This window comes from Trichogramma pretiosum, unplaced genomic scaffold (assembly GCF_000599845.2).
Source record: "Trichogramma pretiosum strain Unisexual culture from Peru unplaced genomic scaffold, Tpre_2.0 scaffold82, whole genome shotgun sequence".
Classification (NCBI taxonomy): Eukaryota; Metazoa; Arthropoda; class Insecta; order Hymenoptera; family Trichogrammatidae; genus Trichogramma; species Trichogramma pretiosum.
Window position 1 is genome coordinate 505058 of NW_019640889.1, and position 13967 is coordinate 519024.

Here is a 13967-nt window from a genome sequence, read left to right on the forward strand (position 1 = left end):
TTGTAAATAATGATAGTCAAATGATTGCAAAATCTGTATAATGGTCTATCTTATGGAATCGCGACAAAATGAAGTACACAGTGCGTGTGGTAGAGAATGAAAAGAAAAATTGCGTTCAAATCTTATTTGTCATGTTGAAAGGCTCCATTTATTGATCTTATACAAAGAAGAACATGCGTTTTTTAATGCATTTACAGCAAGCACTTATAAGTTTAGATAAAAAAATTACCGGATATTATGAAATCGTGATATTTTTTGTATATAAGTCATGAAAAAGATTCCTTTAATTACTGGTAATTTTAATTAATGCATAAGAGCAACATTCAACATAACTTTCGATTATCAAGAGAACATGTATTATTATTTATCAACAAGACTGTACCTTTAATGATAATTGCACGGTGAGTTAATTTTAATTAAATACATCATTACGTTTTTCACATTTTTAATATAAAACAATAAACGTGATATAAAATGGAAATAATAAGGATATAAATGTTTTACAAATTCAGCTATGTAACTTAAAAATTATCAGACAATTTCATCGTTAAATTTTTGTATTGTGCTTAATATTCATCGTTTACCACAATGAAATGTAAAATAAAAAAAATATTCACACACAATCCCCGAATCAATTTTTTTATTTTTCCATTTTTCAGTCACGATATATTTTTAAACAATTATTCGTTCTTCTTGCTAGAAATAATGCAAGGGAAAAATACAGCGATTCAAATGTACAAATCAAGCTTTTGAAGCAACTTGTTTATAAAAATTGTGCAACATTACAATTATACTTTTCTTGTGTCAACAAGAAAATCTCATATTATCTCTTAATGAGAGTTTATAGATTAAAGACGAGATAAACAACTTTTCACATAGTAAAAAATTGAGTTTTTTTGTTTTCTCAGTTCCAAATAACTTTGATTGAAATGGTTACAAAATGCATCGCTTACATCGAGCTCATTTACATTACATTTTTAATACAAATTACTAAATTGCCGAAATGGCTCGATGATCATTAGCTATAAATATATATAATCTGGCACTGTTGACAGACTTGCTTTGTTATTCATGTCCTTTAACATTCACACTCAATGGTTAGGCGCAAAATAAAGGATTGGTTATTGTCAAGCAAGTACTGCGTATGCACGAAAAACGTCGTGGAAAACCAAGATTTATGCTTTTCTAAATCAATTTTTTATCATAAATTAGTATTTCAACAGTTTGATGCGTTTAGTAAGTACTGAACTGCGTTTTTTTATATATATAAATTTTTCGAGTCAGTTCAACAAATAAAAATATCGTCGAACTATTCGATTAAAATTGTACAAATAATAAAATATAATTTAAAAAAACGCTCTCACTCGTTTATAAATTTACGACATGCTTGTTCTTGTTCAAGCGCGGCACTGTAAAGAAAAAAACTTCACACAACTTAGTCTTCTGTTCGTTGCAACATGAAATGATGATGTCGATGAACAAGAGCGAATATTGCGATTTTCAAGATTCGGTGGATGTTTCAAGTTCCGGAGACGAGATTAGTTTGGATTTCGTGATTCGATCGAGTTCGGCCGCGGCGTCGTTGCGCATAGTATTTTTATCGATCGGCAGGCCATCTAAATGAAAAACAAAACAATCATAATACCACGCCATCGATGCGTCAAAGAGCCAGTGAACAATTTACCTGGCTTGATGGGACTGGCACCAGCAAGGGAGCTCGGGGATCCAGGACCACCGGGCGAGCCACCGGCCGTCTTCTTGTTCAGCAAAGAATTGAAGAAATTAGCTAGAACACCTTCACCAGAGGGGGTCGTACCGGCCTTTGGATCCAACTTCTTGTTTGGCGACGCAACCTACGTTGAAATCTTTCAATGCTTGCTTGTTTGTGTTACATTTGAGCGCGATAATTTTTGAAGCGGTATTGCATTTTTATGGCTTTCAATGAGTATAATTATTTATAAATGAATAAAATTATGCCAAAGCAACACAGATCGATCCACATGATATGAGTTCCAAACATGCTTTCAAAGGAGTCTATTCATTTCATTTTTGGTTTCAATGATTGCAAGCAAATGATACATACCTAAAGATCTTTCGAAAACATACCTTTGCCTTCTGCCCGTGTGCACGGAGATTATTTTGATTTTGTTACGTACGTAAAGCATTGGCCAACGGAATATGCATATTTTACGCAGCCACAAGTTTATGTAGGCAGCAGTAGGAGCCTTTCCAGGCGGATGCACATATATTTGAATGAATATAACATTTCGGCAGGTAAACGCAGTGCATGCTTGGATGGGCAATGGTATACATGTACATGAAATATTCAAGATTTGACTCGTGAAAATAAGTCGAATTTGTGAACGAGATTGCATGGAGCCTTTTATGCGCGCGCATTATGAATGTTTCGCACTTAAGCGCGACGGCAATTTGTCGAGAAAGTGCTTTCTCTCATTTTCGTGAAAATGTCGTTTAAAATAATTACTTTGCAGGCAAGAAAAAAGGGAAAAAGATTGCGTAATCGGAAGCTGCGCGAATGATGGAATTTCCATTATTTTGCTATCATGCAGGGACTCAATCAAGCAATTTTTTAAGAAAATAAGCTAATTACTTTAAATAATAGGGGTGTAAAAATGTACGTAATTACTTAATTTTCATAAAATAATTTTTTGTTCAGGCAAAGCACTTTCAACGATTTCACCGTATTTTGTTTAACGTTAATTTGTCATTAAAAAATGAATATGATGAATGTTAAGTCGAAACGTTAATTTTTCACGAGAAATTAGAAAAAAATTAAAACATAAATGTTAATTACTTGAGGCAAAAAATGTTTGTTTTTAGTTTGATAAAAATTTGATGCTGATGCTGATGATTTTCATTGAAGATTTTAACACCAATGTTACATTGAAAGCATGCTAGTATCAAAATGGATTTGACCTGTATAACTGGGCCTGTGCTTGCCTGATTCCTCTGCGACGGTGATCGGTTAGATTCTTTTCCTAATAATGCTTCTTGTTGTCTAGCCAAGAAAGTTTGTTCGTCTTCCGCGACCACTTCAACTTGTCGCGTTACATTCTAAATCAGAAATGTTGAAAAGTTATTGATTTCATTTTTTTTCAAATTTTATCCCTAGTATTAAAATAATAAATACCTTCTTGTTTGAAGTCGGTTGCACTATGATATCCCTGTAATAATCATCGGGCTTCATAGCTTGTAAATTCTCGTGGAGAATACTTATCTTCTTATTGTTATCCCAACCTGCTGGACTGAATGGCGATCATTAATTAAATTGAATAATTTCTGATAATTTATAAGATCTTACATTAAAACTGCATCTTTTTCAACTACCAATGCAGGTGTTCTGAATGGAAAAGAATAAATCCTATTCGTTAAATATTTGTACAATAGATCGCAGTTTTTATCTTCTTTCACTGACGTATAAAAAAGGCCAGCACCATACTGAAGGCAAAATTTTCTTATCCACTGCTGCATGAAATCAAAATGCTCATCCCTAAAAAATAATCAAGTTACTTTGTTTATTATAGTTAAAAAAAGTACTGTTTTATCAGTCTGAAAAAATGTACCTATAATCATGTTCTTTTTCTAGAGTACTCATATAATCTGTTTTGGTAATAACTACAACCACATCAAGTCCTAAGTTTGTTTCTAATACACCTTCTGGCAAAGGTAAATTGTCAACCACATTTTCATCATCTAAATTTCTACTTGTTCTTCTTAATGGACTGCCTGGTTCTAAATCATCTCCTGGTTCAGTATAATCTTGCCATTTTTTCTTTACTACAAAAGAGATTAATGAGAGCATGTTATTATCTTATTACTCAGAAGGAATGAGTTTATGGATTTGAAAAGCCTACTTTGCTGCCTACACTCTTGCCACGTCTCTTTGAAAGAGTCATTGTTTGTAGCAATGTTGTCAATATGTTCACCTAAAACCCTAGCCCAAAATTGCAATTGATCTAATAATGCCCAAGGTGTGGTCATTGCAGCGACAAGCATTACAAGAGTATTAGGAAATCTTTCAGCGTTCAAAGCAAATTTTAACAGATTAGAGTGTCCTGGATCTCCATCCAATATCCAAACTGATAATCTTGTATGATCTGTAATGATTAAGAATGTTAAAACTCATTCATAAACCTTGATTTGTGCATTGTACTGACCATCTCTGTAATCATCTCTAACATCGATATAAGCGTATTCAAGACCAGATCCTTTTTTTGGGTCTTCAACACCCTGCAGTTTGGCTATTAGCGTAGTCTTTCCACTCTCATTGTCACCTGCAATAAGTTTCATGCAAACCATATAAGGAAAATTTCACACAGATTAATGTATGAATGGTAAACATGTCATCCTTACGTACCCAGAACTAGTAAATTTTTGTTCGATGGCAATTTGTTTCTACTCTGTGCCTGCACTTGAGCCAAGATATGCGACCTGCAAAAGTCAGGAAATGATCATTTAACATGCAGTCAGCGTACGGGGAGTCGCCGAGAGAATTAATTAATCGTCGCGATAAGATCCGCCGACGTTCAACAAAAAGGCACAATGTGTCAATATCGTATTTCAAACCCACCACAAGTTGTCCTCGTTCGCTGGTTCATCCTTCTTTTTGCTGCCAGCGAACTCGTTGTTCAGCATGCCGAAGGACGATGTACCTGCCATAATTTCTGGCATCTAGCATCTAGCTGACGACACTCTGCGCGAAATACTTTTGACTCACTCGCTAGATGTATCGTGAGAGAGGAACACAACACTCTCGCGAAAATGACTACGTATTACGTGCACACGGTTTAACGGCACGCGTCTACTTGCCGTATTGGCGATATTGTGACACTGTTATAGCAATAAATTAAGCCTACGAGAATTCTCACGCGAATACCTATCTAGCAACTCTAGCTGCTGCTGCTACTGTAAGGTTTTATTTGACTCATAATACGGAGCGACGACGACACTCTTATTTCGCATTAAGGTTACTATCCAATTGTCCACCCTTTTTTTCGCACGCAACTCTCTGCTGCTGTCTGTGTCTCTGCGCGCTGCACTGACAATATAATCACTCGCAGTTTTGAGAGCCCACACCTATATAATAACGTAATACGAGACCGAGCTGCGTTACATTGGCTATCGAGGTGTGCTCGATGCTGTCGTGCTGCGCGCACTACCTCACTAATGCGCTGAACGCGGCAGTCGTCGGCGGAGAATCGAAAATATTATTCATCGACGAGCGCTTCAAGTGTCCAACATTGCAGAATGACGCGATGGGGACTTGACAATTGCACGCAGCGCACGAATATATAGGAGTGTTGTTGTTGTGCTTGTGTGTGAGTAGCGCGCGCGGCGAGTAAGATACTAAGATCGGAGCAACGTTCATTGTTGGTAGTATTGAGCGCTGCCACCTTCGCGCTGTTGGCGAATGGCTTATCTCGATCGAGAATCGAACAAGTCCTTCTGCTGCACGAAAACATTCGTCGGCCGGTGATAATTTCTCGCATAATTATTGTCAATTATTGATCCTAGCACGCTGAATGACAGCGTTCGATTTGTGAAACTAGTGAATATTACACCCGTCAAAAATGTCGTTCTCCGGCCTGCACGGTCGAGAGCTGGCTCTGAAGATGCTCCAAGCATTGCCCAGAGTTTCGCACGCTAACCTTAAACCAAATCCAAATTTCAAGCCCAAAGTATGATTTATAGCCTTTGAAAGATGTTATTCTTCTATTCAAGAATTCTTCAGCACATTTTAGTTAACCATGCTTTTTTCCGTTAGAATAAACGTGGAAGAGGTCAACATGGTGGTGACAAACACGGTGCCGGTAACAAAGGTTCGGGTCAGCGACAAAATCACATGAGACTTGGATATGAAACTGGTAATTGGCCGTTTTACCTCAGATTTGGATTTGAACCATATTACAAGGGTCATCAGTAAGTACTACAGTTGCTCCGAAATTACCATCAATTTTTATTTACTCATTTTTCCCTTGCAGTTTGAAACGTCAATATCCTCCTATAACACTGCATAAACTTCAGATGCTTATTGATACCAATAGGATTGACACTTCTAAACCAATTGATTTGACAGCCCTTGTAAATACTGGTGTAGTCGATTGTTTTCCAGAAAGAAAACATTATGGACTTAATCTCACTGATGCGGTATGAATCATCATGAAAAATTAAATTACACATGTAAAAAATTTATTTCAACACTTACATAACTTGTAGGGAGCAAATGTTTTCAAAGGTAAGGTCAATATTGAAGTGCAATGGGCATCAGAACCAGCAATAGCTGCCATAGAAAGAAATGGTGGTACTATAACTACAACATATTACGACTTGTCCTCCGTCCAGTGTGCTGTTGATCCTGTCAGATGGTTCTCTAGAGGTAATGCTTGTTATTTCTCAAACAATTGTAACTGAAGATGATCGGTTAAAAGAAAACAATAATAATAATCCAATAATTACAGCTGAACCAATACCACGTCGCAAGTTGCCACTAGCTGATTGTTTAGAATATTACTCGAATCCTGAAAATCGAGGATATTTGGCAGATCCAGAAAAAATTTCTCAAGCAAGACTTGCTCTAGCGCAAAAATATGGCTATGAATTGCCAAGGATAGAAGATGATCCAGATTATGAAATGTTAATACAAAGAAAAGATCCAAGACAGCTTTTTTACGGTTTAGAACCAGGATGGGTAGTGAATCTTAAGGATAAATTAATTTTTAAACCAAAAGAAGATTATTTACTGGAATATTACAGAGGCTAAGCGTATGTTTTTATGAATGAAAAAGTCATTGTTAAGATCTAAAAGATTTGCTTTATGAGTCTTTTTGTAAATATAATACATAGAATAAAATGTTGAATGAAATATTATTAAAATCTGCACTTTTTATCAACCAGAAATATTCATTTTTTAAATTAAAATTAATTTTACAGTTTTTATGTATACCTGATTTAAATTATTTTTAATGCATAAAACTTATAAAAATCTTGAAAAGCAACAATTGTCATGATATCTGAAAGACGCATTAAAGACCTGTTTTAAGCATAAATATAAAATTGCAGTAGGGTGGTTTTCGGTTGATGAAATATTATCTCGAAATCTGCTGTGTCAGTATACTTGGTAAAACAGAATAATCTAAACTACTAAATTTTATCAGAGTACGCTTTAAAGTTTCAGATTAAAAATTCGGTTTGAAACTTTCAGATTGAAAATTCAATCAAGTTTAAAAATATAAAGATATAATAATAATCATTCAAAAATTGTCAAAATCTGCTATTCGCGCCCTCTCTCAGTCCCTAGGTCATTCGGTGAACTATATTATGACACACTAGGCATTGGCCTATCTATCTATATATTAGCTTCACACTTTTGTTACCCAAACGCGTAACGTACCGAATTCAAACGTAAACAAAATATTTTGAACTTGGACGCACGTGTGTAGTTTTACTCCTTTCTTATGTAGTGCACACTAACTTAGATAAAACGACAGTTCTGCGGTATGCAGTCATAACTTCTCGAATGTATCAACAAAATATGCCGAAGGGCCGCAGTGCAACAATTCTAAAACGCATAGCAGTTTAATTTCTACACATTTCAAAATGGTGCGACGAAAAGGCAACTCGGCCAGGAATAACAAACGCAAAGACTCGGAGACGATAACAGACAAGCGAACCTCGAACAAGGCCCGCCGAAATCGCATGATCGAAGAAATCAAGTATTTGCAAAAGTCGACGCATCTGCTATTACCAAAGGCTCCGTTTTCCAGGATCGTGCGCGAAATCATCAACGATCTCTTTCCAAGAACCCTTCAAATCAGAATACAAGACAAGGCTCTGCAAGCCCTGCAAGAGGCGTGCGAAATGTATATTGTGCAATTTTTTGAGGATGCCGTCTTATTGTGCTTACACAACAAACGAGTCACACTGATGCGCAGCGACATGCAGTTGCTGAGACGATTGCGAGGCCGCGGCGACGTTATAAATAAGTAAATTGTTTAATTTATTGACGATTCCAAGGACTGGATGAGGGTCATGGTTACTGTATAATATGTATGTTGTCTATAAGTGCCTGTAATATTATAAATCAAATGTGACATGTCCTGAGCCTTGTCAATTGATATTTTCTTTTTTATATCTTATATTATATTAACTTATAAAATTTATTTTGTAGGACAAAAAAATTAAATATTATTTTTAATTAAAGATCTTTGTTTGTAATTGTCGCATGTATTTATTACGTCAAGTTCTATAAAATCAATTAATCAACTAAATTGTTGGTTTAAAATTTATGATCAAAATTTGATTAATGTACAGTTAACATGAATGCGTATGTATTTGTTATTACTGAGGTGTTTCTCTTTCTAGAGAATTAAAAAAGAGATATAATTCTTAAATATTTATAAATAAAACTCAATACACATTTCACAAATATTGAAATTTTCAAAATTAAAATGAAATTGTTGAAAAAATATTAATATAAATAAATAAAAAGGAATGTATAAATATATCTGCAGTCACTGAGTTTACCTCTTTTAAAAAAATTTATTTATGATAAAAAAAAACCTTTGAATCTGTACTTATGGAAAAATTTTTTGCATGGAAATTTGTAATTTAGAATAAAAGGTTTGACTAGAATGGATATGTAGACTATAACAACATATTGAAACAAAGAGATAAAACTGCATCTTGTTAGTCTTTTGAGCAATAATCTAATCTTAAAAATAAAATAATCCAATGACCCAAGGTATTAACTGCATTAGAAGATAATCACAGTTGAAAAGATAAATGTAACAAGCACCGATGGTCCGTCAATCAAATACTAAAATAATCATCATCCACTCTTGATATAGTAATTGATTTTGATGATTGGATTGTAGTATAATTCTTGATGATATTTATCATGTAAGAGCAATGTCATGCCACAGTTTTTCTTTTTTTATTACAGCTAAAATCATTTCTTGACTTACTTCCCATAAACGAGATGACAATTGCGGATCTAATGCTGTGTTGGATACATTACACGCATAACAATTATTAAAATAAAGACCTGTCGCACCTTCTAATTCAGGAGCTGTAGCACAGAAAACAGATGTGCTAGCTGCCTGTTGCTGCAAAAATAATTATTTGTTTAGACTAAAATATTTTATTCTAGAGTTCATTAAAGTGATATAACAAGAATTACCAATGATTTTGTAAAAGGCCTCACAATGGCAAATAATAATCTGTACATCCAAGAATGCCTTGCTAGATCAGAAGATACTAAGTTGCCAGGGTGACAACAAAATATGCTGACTGAAGGCCACCGTTTTGATAATTCTTGTGCAAAAAGTACATTCAGTAGTTTTGAATCATTGTAAGCTCCCATTGACCAATATTTATAAGCTGGTGGAGATAAAGTCATAGGATGAAGATCTTCAACTGACTGAATTAGCGAAAATCTGATTAAACAAAAATAAATCATTTAGTTTTTTATAGGTGGTTGAAAAATTTTAATAGACTTTAAAAATTACAAACCTATGTGATTCACTGGAGAGTATAACAACTCTTGAATTATGACAACTCCTCAAAGGATGCTCAAGAAGTAAAGTAAGATAAAATTGAGACAAATGATTTACTTGAAATGTCATTTCGTAACCATCTTGAGTTAATGTGTAAGGAAGAGCAAATACTCCAGCATTCAAAATGAGAATATCAAGAGTTCTACAAATAAAAATCAAGTAAGGCTATTGTAATATTGTTCAAAGTAATATACTGAATATAAATTACCTAAATTTTAGTTTAAATTTTGTGGCAGCTTCTTTGACACTTTGTAAAGAGTTTAGATCTAATTGTAAAATGTGACAAATTACATTATCTTTTTCTTGTTGAATTTTTTTAACAGCCGCTTTAGCTTTCTCTTGATTTCGACAAGCCAGTACAACTGTGCATCCATGAATTGCAAGAGATCTAGCTGTTTCAAATCCTAAAAGTATTTTATAATTGATAAATAATGAGACTTGATTACAGAAATCACCAATTCAAATAAATCAAATTACCAATTCCAGTATTTGCTCCTGTAATTAAAGCCACTTTATTTCTCAAATCTCTGCCATATAGTACAGCCAATGCAGTACTGGAGCCATCATAACGCTGCCTAACAGGTTGCGACGCTTCTCTGTATTCGTGAGCAAAAGCCAGTCTTGGATCCGTGTATGTCGTAGTTCTATTTACATGGTCGACGAACAAAATTTTTCCATCGTCGGAGACGCGTTTCTCCCAACCCGTGGGCAATTCACCCTTGACAATCTTCTTGCGTCCCGTTTGAGGGTGTGTCCATTGGGTGCATTTCGTGAAGTGACTGCTCGACCGTAAAAAAAGCATCATTAACGAACTTTGTTTTCGAAACAAAAAAGAAAGTTAGTTTGACAGATTTTTACTTGACGTAATAAACGTTGCCGTCGACGCTCGCACGTTCCTCCCAGCCGGGCGGCAGTTCGTCGTCGCTGTCAGAATCGTTTAAAAGGCCCACCATATTCTCGTTCCGGCACTCCTATATTTAATATAAAATGTAAAAAAGTCGCAAGATTCCACACAATCAACAATAACGATCGACTCTCATAATGCAATAGAAAATCTCTGTACAAAAAATAGCAACAAACTCGGCTATAGTCTGTCTAACAACAAACGAGGCAGATGTGCACGATCATGATACTTTGACACACGTGATTCGCAACGCGATGCGCTTCACGTCATGGGCGTGCAGTGCACTACAGCAGTGCAGGCAAGTGCATTCATAACCTCGAACGCGTTCGCGTCTGGGATATTTTTGCAGACTGCGGTGTCGCGCGCAGAGATGGCGCCTCGTGCTGGACGCACACGGGCCGAGCAGAGTCGAGAAACGCAGATTCGCCCAAGCATCGCAAAACGCCAGCATGACTGTGTGTTGTTGTCTGAGTTGAACACAAGTTCCGCACACTGCGTGCGTGCTTTTGGTTGGCTGCTGCGCGCTGCATTGAATAGGTACGGTAACTCGACCGATACAACATACCTATACACATATATTGACTGCTGCTGCTCTTTAGAGGTGCTGGCGCTGCTGCTACACAGTAGAACTCGTGTCGAGATGTCAACTTTCACGTAGCAAAACATTGGCTGCTACAACTAGCCAGCACAACATAATTACATATCGCGCGCGGGCGCCTCTGCCACTGTTGCTCCGATATACGTATTCATAACAAAGTGCGTACGTGCGTGTGTGTTGATTTTTTGGACGCACGTCGTCATCGTCGTCGCACGAATGAGCCTCGCGAATTTCGAAAATCTCAAGGCAGCCAGTATGTCTGCTGCCACCGCTGCTGCTGACGTTTGAACACGCGTGTCTCTCTCTCTCTCTCTCTCTCTCTCTCTCTCTCTCTGAAATCCGAAAGTGACATATCGAAGGGCCCCTAGCACGCTCTATTGTGCACAAAGTGTGTTGCTGTGCGCGAGCAGTAAAAGCTCGCCGAGGCTAGACGAGACAACGCGACTGATCCGCGATGAATAACGTCGAGATCGAGGATGTCTATCATCATGACTTTACCACCGCCTCGGAATGGGAGGTTTTTATAGCGAGATTGGAGGAATTGATACACGAGTGGAAGCTGCCACAGAGGAGAATTGGTCCGCCGTTGAAGCATGGCGATTTTATCAATCTCCCCTGGGATGAGACGTCCGATAAGCTCAATTTTGCAGGTGATTTCACTCATGTTCTGACAATTGCTTGAACGCACGCAGACGTGATTGTCTTTGTTGTTTTTCTTTCCTTTGTCGCGAGTTATTTTTAAACCAATCTGGTCGTTTTGCAGATGTGGAATTTCGACTGAAACACTTTAAGCTCAGACTCGAGGAAGAAACAACTGACAATGATTGTATTCTTGTGTCTGAAGAGCAAGAAGATTGTTGGACCCAATGTCAAAAAGATGTCCTCAATGCTTCCAATGACTTTGTGCAATTAGATCAGAATCACTTGGAAATTGCTCGATACTATGGTATAAGAGAATTTTTAGTTTTAGTGCCTTCAAAAAAGAGTTCAATACTCGATGAAACTAGAATAAAAATTCTACTCAGTTCTTTGACAATTGCAGTTAGCAATGCTCGCTGGTTGGTGTTCATACCTTTTTGTTTTTTATGTGCCTTTTTCAATGATAATGTAATTCAATTTGTAATTGCAGTGAATTGCCAGCATTTGTTCAAGCACAAGAGTCATGGCAGAAATTTTATTTGGGTGTGAATGTTGGAAAAGGATCAAGAATGCATTTGAACATGGTTCATTTGAAAAAAATTCCCCCACATTGCAGGCATCTCACAGGTTTATTAAGTTTATTCAAACAGAAAATAAATGAAGGTTGTGGTATTCAACTGGATCCAGTAATTGTATCCGTGCGCTTGACATATTCTTTGAAAGATTGGACAAGTAGTACATGGACACAAGAACCGCCTGACTTTGATTTTCTTCAAGGTGAAACATTAGGTGTAGATGAACTTGGTAAACTACCATTTGGAGCTACATTCGACCCAATAAAGTGAGGGCTTTTTGAATAAATTATACATATGAATTAAACATTGTTTTAATTAACTTTTTTTCTTTATTTTTTTTTTTGCCAGAGAATTTCAATTGTTTGTTAGTTGGCCGGAAATTTGTGAAAACGTCGTTGTAGACAGCGAGAGTTTCAGCGATTTAGAGCCACTGTCCGCCCCGGAGTGGGCTCTACAAGTCGAAATGGTTCCTGGTCCTGCTTGCCTGCTCGGCGAGTATCTGTCGAATTTTTTACTGCTCTGCAGCAATCCGAAGAGCCTCACAGACATTTTGGGCGATGGCGCGGCTTACGCGACCGACAACGACAATCAATCCATTGGCTCGGCCTTTAATATTCTCACGGAATCGAAAATACCGTCTATCTCGACCGTCGTGCACAGAGCGACGTCCAAGTCGCGGAAAAACGTCGAGGGCCCCATAACGGAGGACGTACTACTGCCAATTCTTTACTTTGTATTCCCCGACGCCGAGGGAAAGTCGGTAAATTATACGCTTTTCTTTCATCTTTAATTCAAAGCGTCTTAGATGCTATACTTGGGATGCTGTATCGATCTTCGAGGGTCACTTGACTTTAATATAGACACACGTGCGCGATACCGACGAGGGTGCGCATCGATTTTAACTTGAAATTGACACGAAATACGTGTGGCAAGTGAAAACAATGAAAAAAAGATCAACGAAACTTTCGATTAACATCGTTGATAAGCATGATTTACATTTTTTTGCAACTTCAATGTCTGAATATTTCATTCAAAAATCGATGTGTTGTTGAGTTTTTACAATAAATATTTTATTCCGCTAAAGTACTATACACATAGAAAACAGTAATGTTTAGTCGTAAAATTACATAGACTTTTCTATAAAGTTTCAATTTAAAAAATATATATAAATATTTATATGCTACATGCTAATTGTATATAATTAAGAAATGCCTCGAAAAATATATAATAATACACAATACATTTATAATCGAATAACGATCCGATAACTCGTTAAAACAAACAATTGGAAAAGAATTTGGCAATGATTTGTTCTTTTGTCTCGCAGAGAGCGGCATACATGAGCAGCTTCAGCAGCGTCGATCAAGGAACCAGCAGTAGTAGCAGTACCAGTGGTGGCGTCGGCACCAGCTCCACCGTCAGCGGTGGTGGCAGCACAACCACGGCCGAAAACGTCAGCGGCGCCGGTAACAACAGCAGCATCGACGACCAGTGGCGAGGCATCAAGACGTGCGCCGTCGACAGCCTCGTCTGGCGTCTGGCCGTCGTGGCGGCCCACTGCGCCTACAATCTCGGCGGCCAGGCCGCCCTGGCCCAGCTCTGGCACGAGTTCGTCCAAGAGGTCCGCTTTCGCTGGGAGAAAGGCATCATGCTGCCCGGGTGAGTTTCATCATCGT

At 37.1% G+C, this 13967-nt stretch overlaps 5 protein-coding genes across 8 annotated transcripts in view; 3 read left to right on the top strand and 2 right to left on the bottom strand.

Moving 5' to 3' along the window:
• Positions 1-129: 129 nt before the first annotated feature.
• LOC106649980 (cytoplasmic dynein 1 light intermediate chain 1) lies at positions 130-5201 on the bottom strand. Of its 2 annotated transcripts, none has more exons than XM_023457646.1 (10): positions 4592-5201; positions 4379-4452; positions 4179-4295; positions 3876-4118; positions 3585-3798; positions 3323-3511; positions 3152-3266; positions 2962-3075; positions 1685-1835; positions 130-1616 (listed from the first exon to the last, which is right to left on the bottom strand). In XM_023457646.1, exons 1-10 carry the CDS (start codon positions 4690-4692, stop codon positions 1501-1503), a joined length of 1434 nt encoding a protein of 477 aa, XP_023313414.1. In that variant the 5' UTR covers positions 4693-5201; the 3' UTR covers positions 130-1500. The 2 variants fall into 2 exon arrangements, with proteins under 2 accessions (XP_023313414.1, XP_014223212.1); XM_014367726.2 differs by having other exon boundaries at positions 1685-1853; positions 2938-3075; positions 4592-5189.
• A 232-nt stretch (positions 5202-5433) lies between these two features.
• On the top strand, positions 5434-6865 carry LOC106650067 (39S ribosomal protein L15, mitochondrial). The gene is made up of 5 exons (XM_014367850.2): positions 5434-5699; positions 5786-5940; positions 6003-6168; positions 6238-6397; positions 6480-6865. Exons 1-5 carry the CDS (start codon positions 5592-5594, stop codon positions 6779-6781), a joined length of 891 nt encoding a protein of 296 aa, XP_014223336.1. The 5' UTR covers positions 5434-5591; the 3' UTR covers positions 6782-6865.
• Positions 6866-7371: 506 nt separating this feature from the next.
• LOC106650070 (histone H3.3-like) lies at positions 7372-8456 on the top strand. Its single transcript, XM_014367854.2, has one exon. It carries the CDS (start codon positions 7618-7620, stop codon positions 8005-8007), a length of 390 nt encoding a protein of 129 aa, XP_014223340.1. The 5' UTR covers positions 7372-7617; the 3' UTR covers positions 8008-8456.
• An 84-nt stretch (positions 8457-8540) lies between these two features.
• On the bottom strand, positions 8541-10817 carry LOC106650035 (WW domain-containing oxidoreductase). The gene is made up of 6 exons (XM_014367814.2): positions 10434-10817; positions 10053-10354; positions 9784-9979; positions 9532-9717; positions 9200-9455; positions 8541-9125 (listed from the first exon to the last, which is right to left on the bottom strand). Exons 1-6 carry the CDS (start codon positions 10526-10528, stop codon positions 8916-8918), a joined length of 1245 nt encoding a protein of 414 aa, XP_014223300.1. The 5' UTR covers positions 10529-10817; the 3' UTR covers positions 8541-8915.
• A 125-nt stretch (positions 10818-10942) lies between these two features.
• LOC106650131 (rab3 GTPase-activating protein catalytic subunit) overlaps positions 10943-13967 on the top strand; it is a 32015-nt gene continuing 28990 nt past the window's right edge. For 2 of the 3 annotated variants that reach the window (XM_014367970.2, XM_014367972.2), the window contains exons 1-5: positions 10963-11727; positions 11841-12135; positions 12207-12557; positions 12640-13051; positions 13619-13950. In XM_014367970.2, coding sequence (XP_014223456.1) covers positions 11532-11727; positions 11841-12135; positions 12207-12557; positions 12640-13051; positions 13619-13950 — 1586 coding nt within the window. In that variant the 5' untranslated portion in view covers positions 10963-11531. Of the gene's footprint in view, positions 11728-11840; positions 12136-12206; positions 12558-12639; positions 13052-13618; positions 13951-13967 lie in introns of all 3 variants that reach the window. The other variant, XM_014367971.2, reaches the window with a different exon arrangement.

Excerpts from the sequence above, each read along its gene's own strand:
- LOC106650070 (XM_014367854.2), top strand. The coding sequence starts at position 7,618 with ATGGTGCGACGAAAAGGCAACTCGGCCAGGAATAACAAACGCAAAGAC.
- LOC106650067 (XM_014367850.2), top strand. The coding sequence starts at position 5,592 with ATGTCGTTCTCCGGCCTGCACGGTCGAGAGCTGGCTCTGAAGATGCTC. Across the intron at positions 5,941-6,002 it reads CCATATTACAAGGGTCATCA|TTTGAAACGTCAATATCCTC; the intron begins GTAAGTACTACA and ends TTTCCCTTGCAG. Across the intron at positions 6,398-6,479 it reads TGTCAGATGGTTCTCTAGAG|CTGAACCAATACCACGTCGC; the intron begins GTAATGCTTGTT and ends CAATAATTACAG.
- LOC106650035 (XM_014367814.2), bottom strand. The coding sequence starts at position 10,528 with ATGGTGGGCCTTTTAAACGATTCTGACAGCGACGACGAACTGCCGCCC. Across the intron at positions 9,456-9,531 it reads CTCTCCAGTGAATCACATAG|ATTTTCGCTAATTCAGTCAG; the intron begins GTTTGTAATTTT and ends TTGTTTAATCAG. Across the intron at positions 9,126-9,199 it reads GGCCTTTTACAAAATCATTG|CAACAGGCAGCTAGCACATC; the intron begins GTAATTCTTGTT and ends TTATTTTTGCAG.
- LOC106649980 (XM_014367726.2), bottom strand. The coding sequence starts at position 4,692 with ATGCCAGAAATTATGGCAGGTACATCGTCCTTCGGCATGCTGAACAAC. Across the intron at positions 4,296-4,378 it reads CAAAAATTTACTAGTTCTGG|GTGACAATGAGAGTGGAAAG; the intron begins GTACGTAAGGAT and ends AACTTATTGCAG. Across the intron at positions 3,076-3,151 it reads AACCGACTTCAAACAAGAAG|AATGTAACGCGACAAGTTGA; the intron begins GTATTTATTATT and ends TTTCTGATTTAG.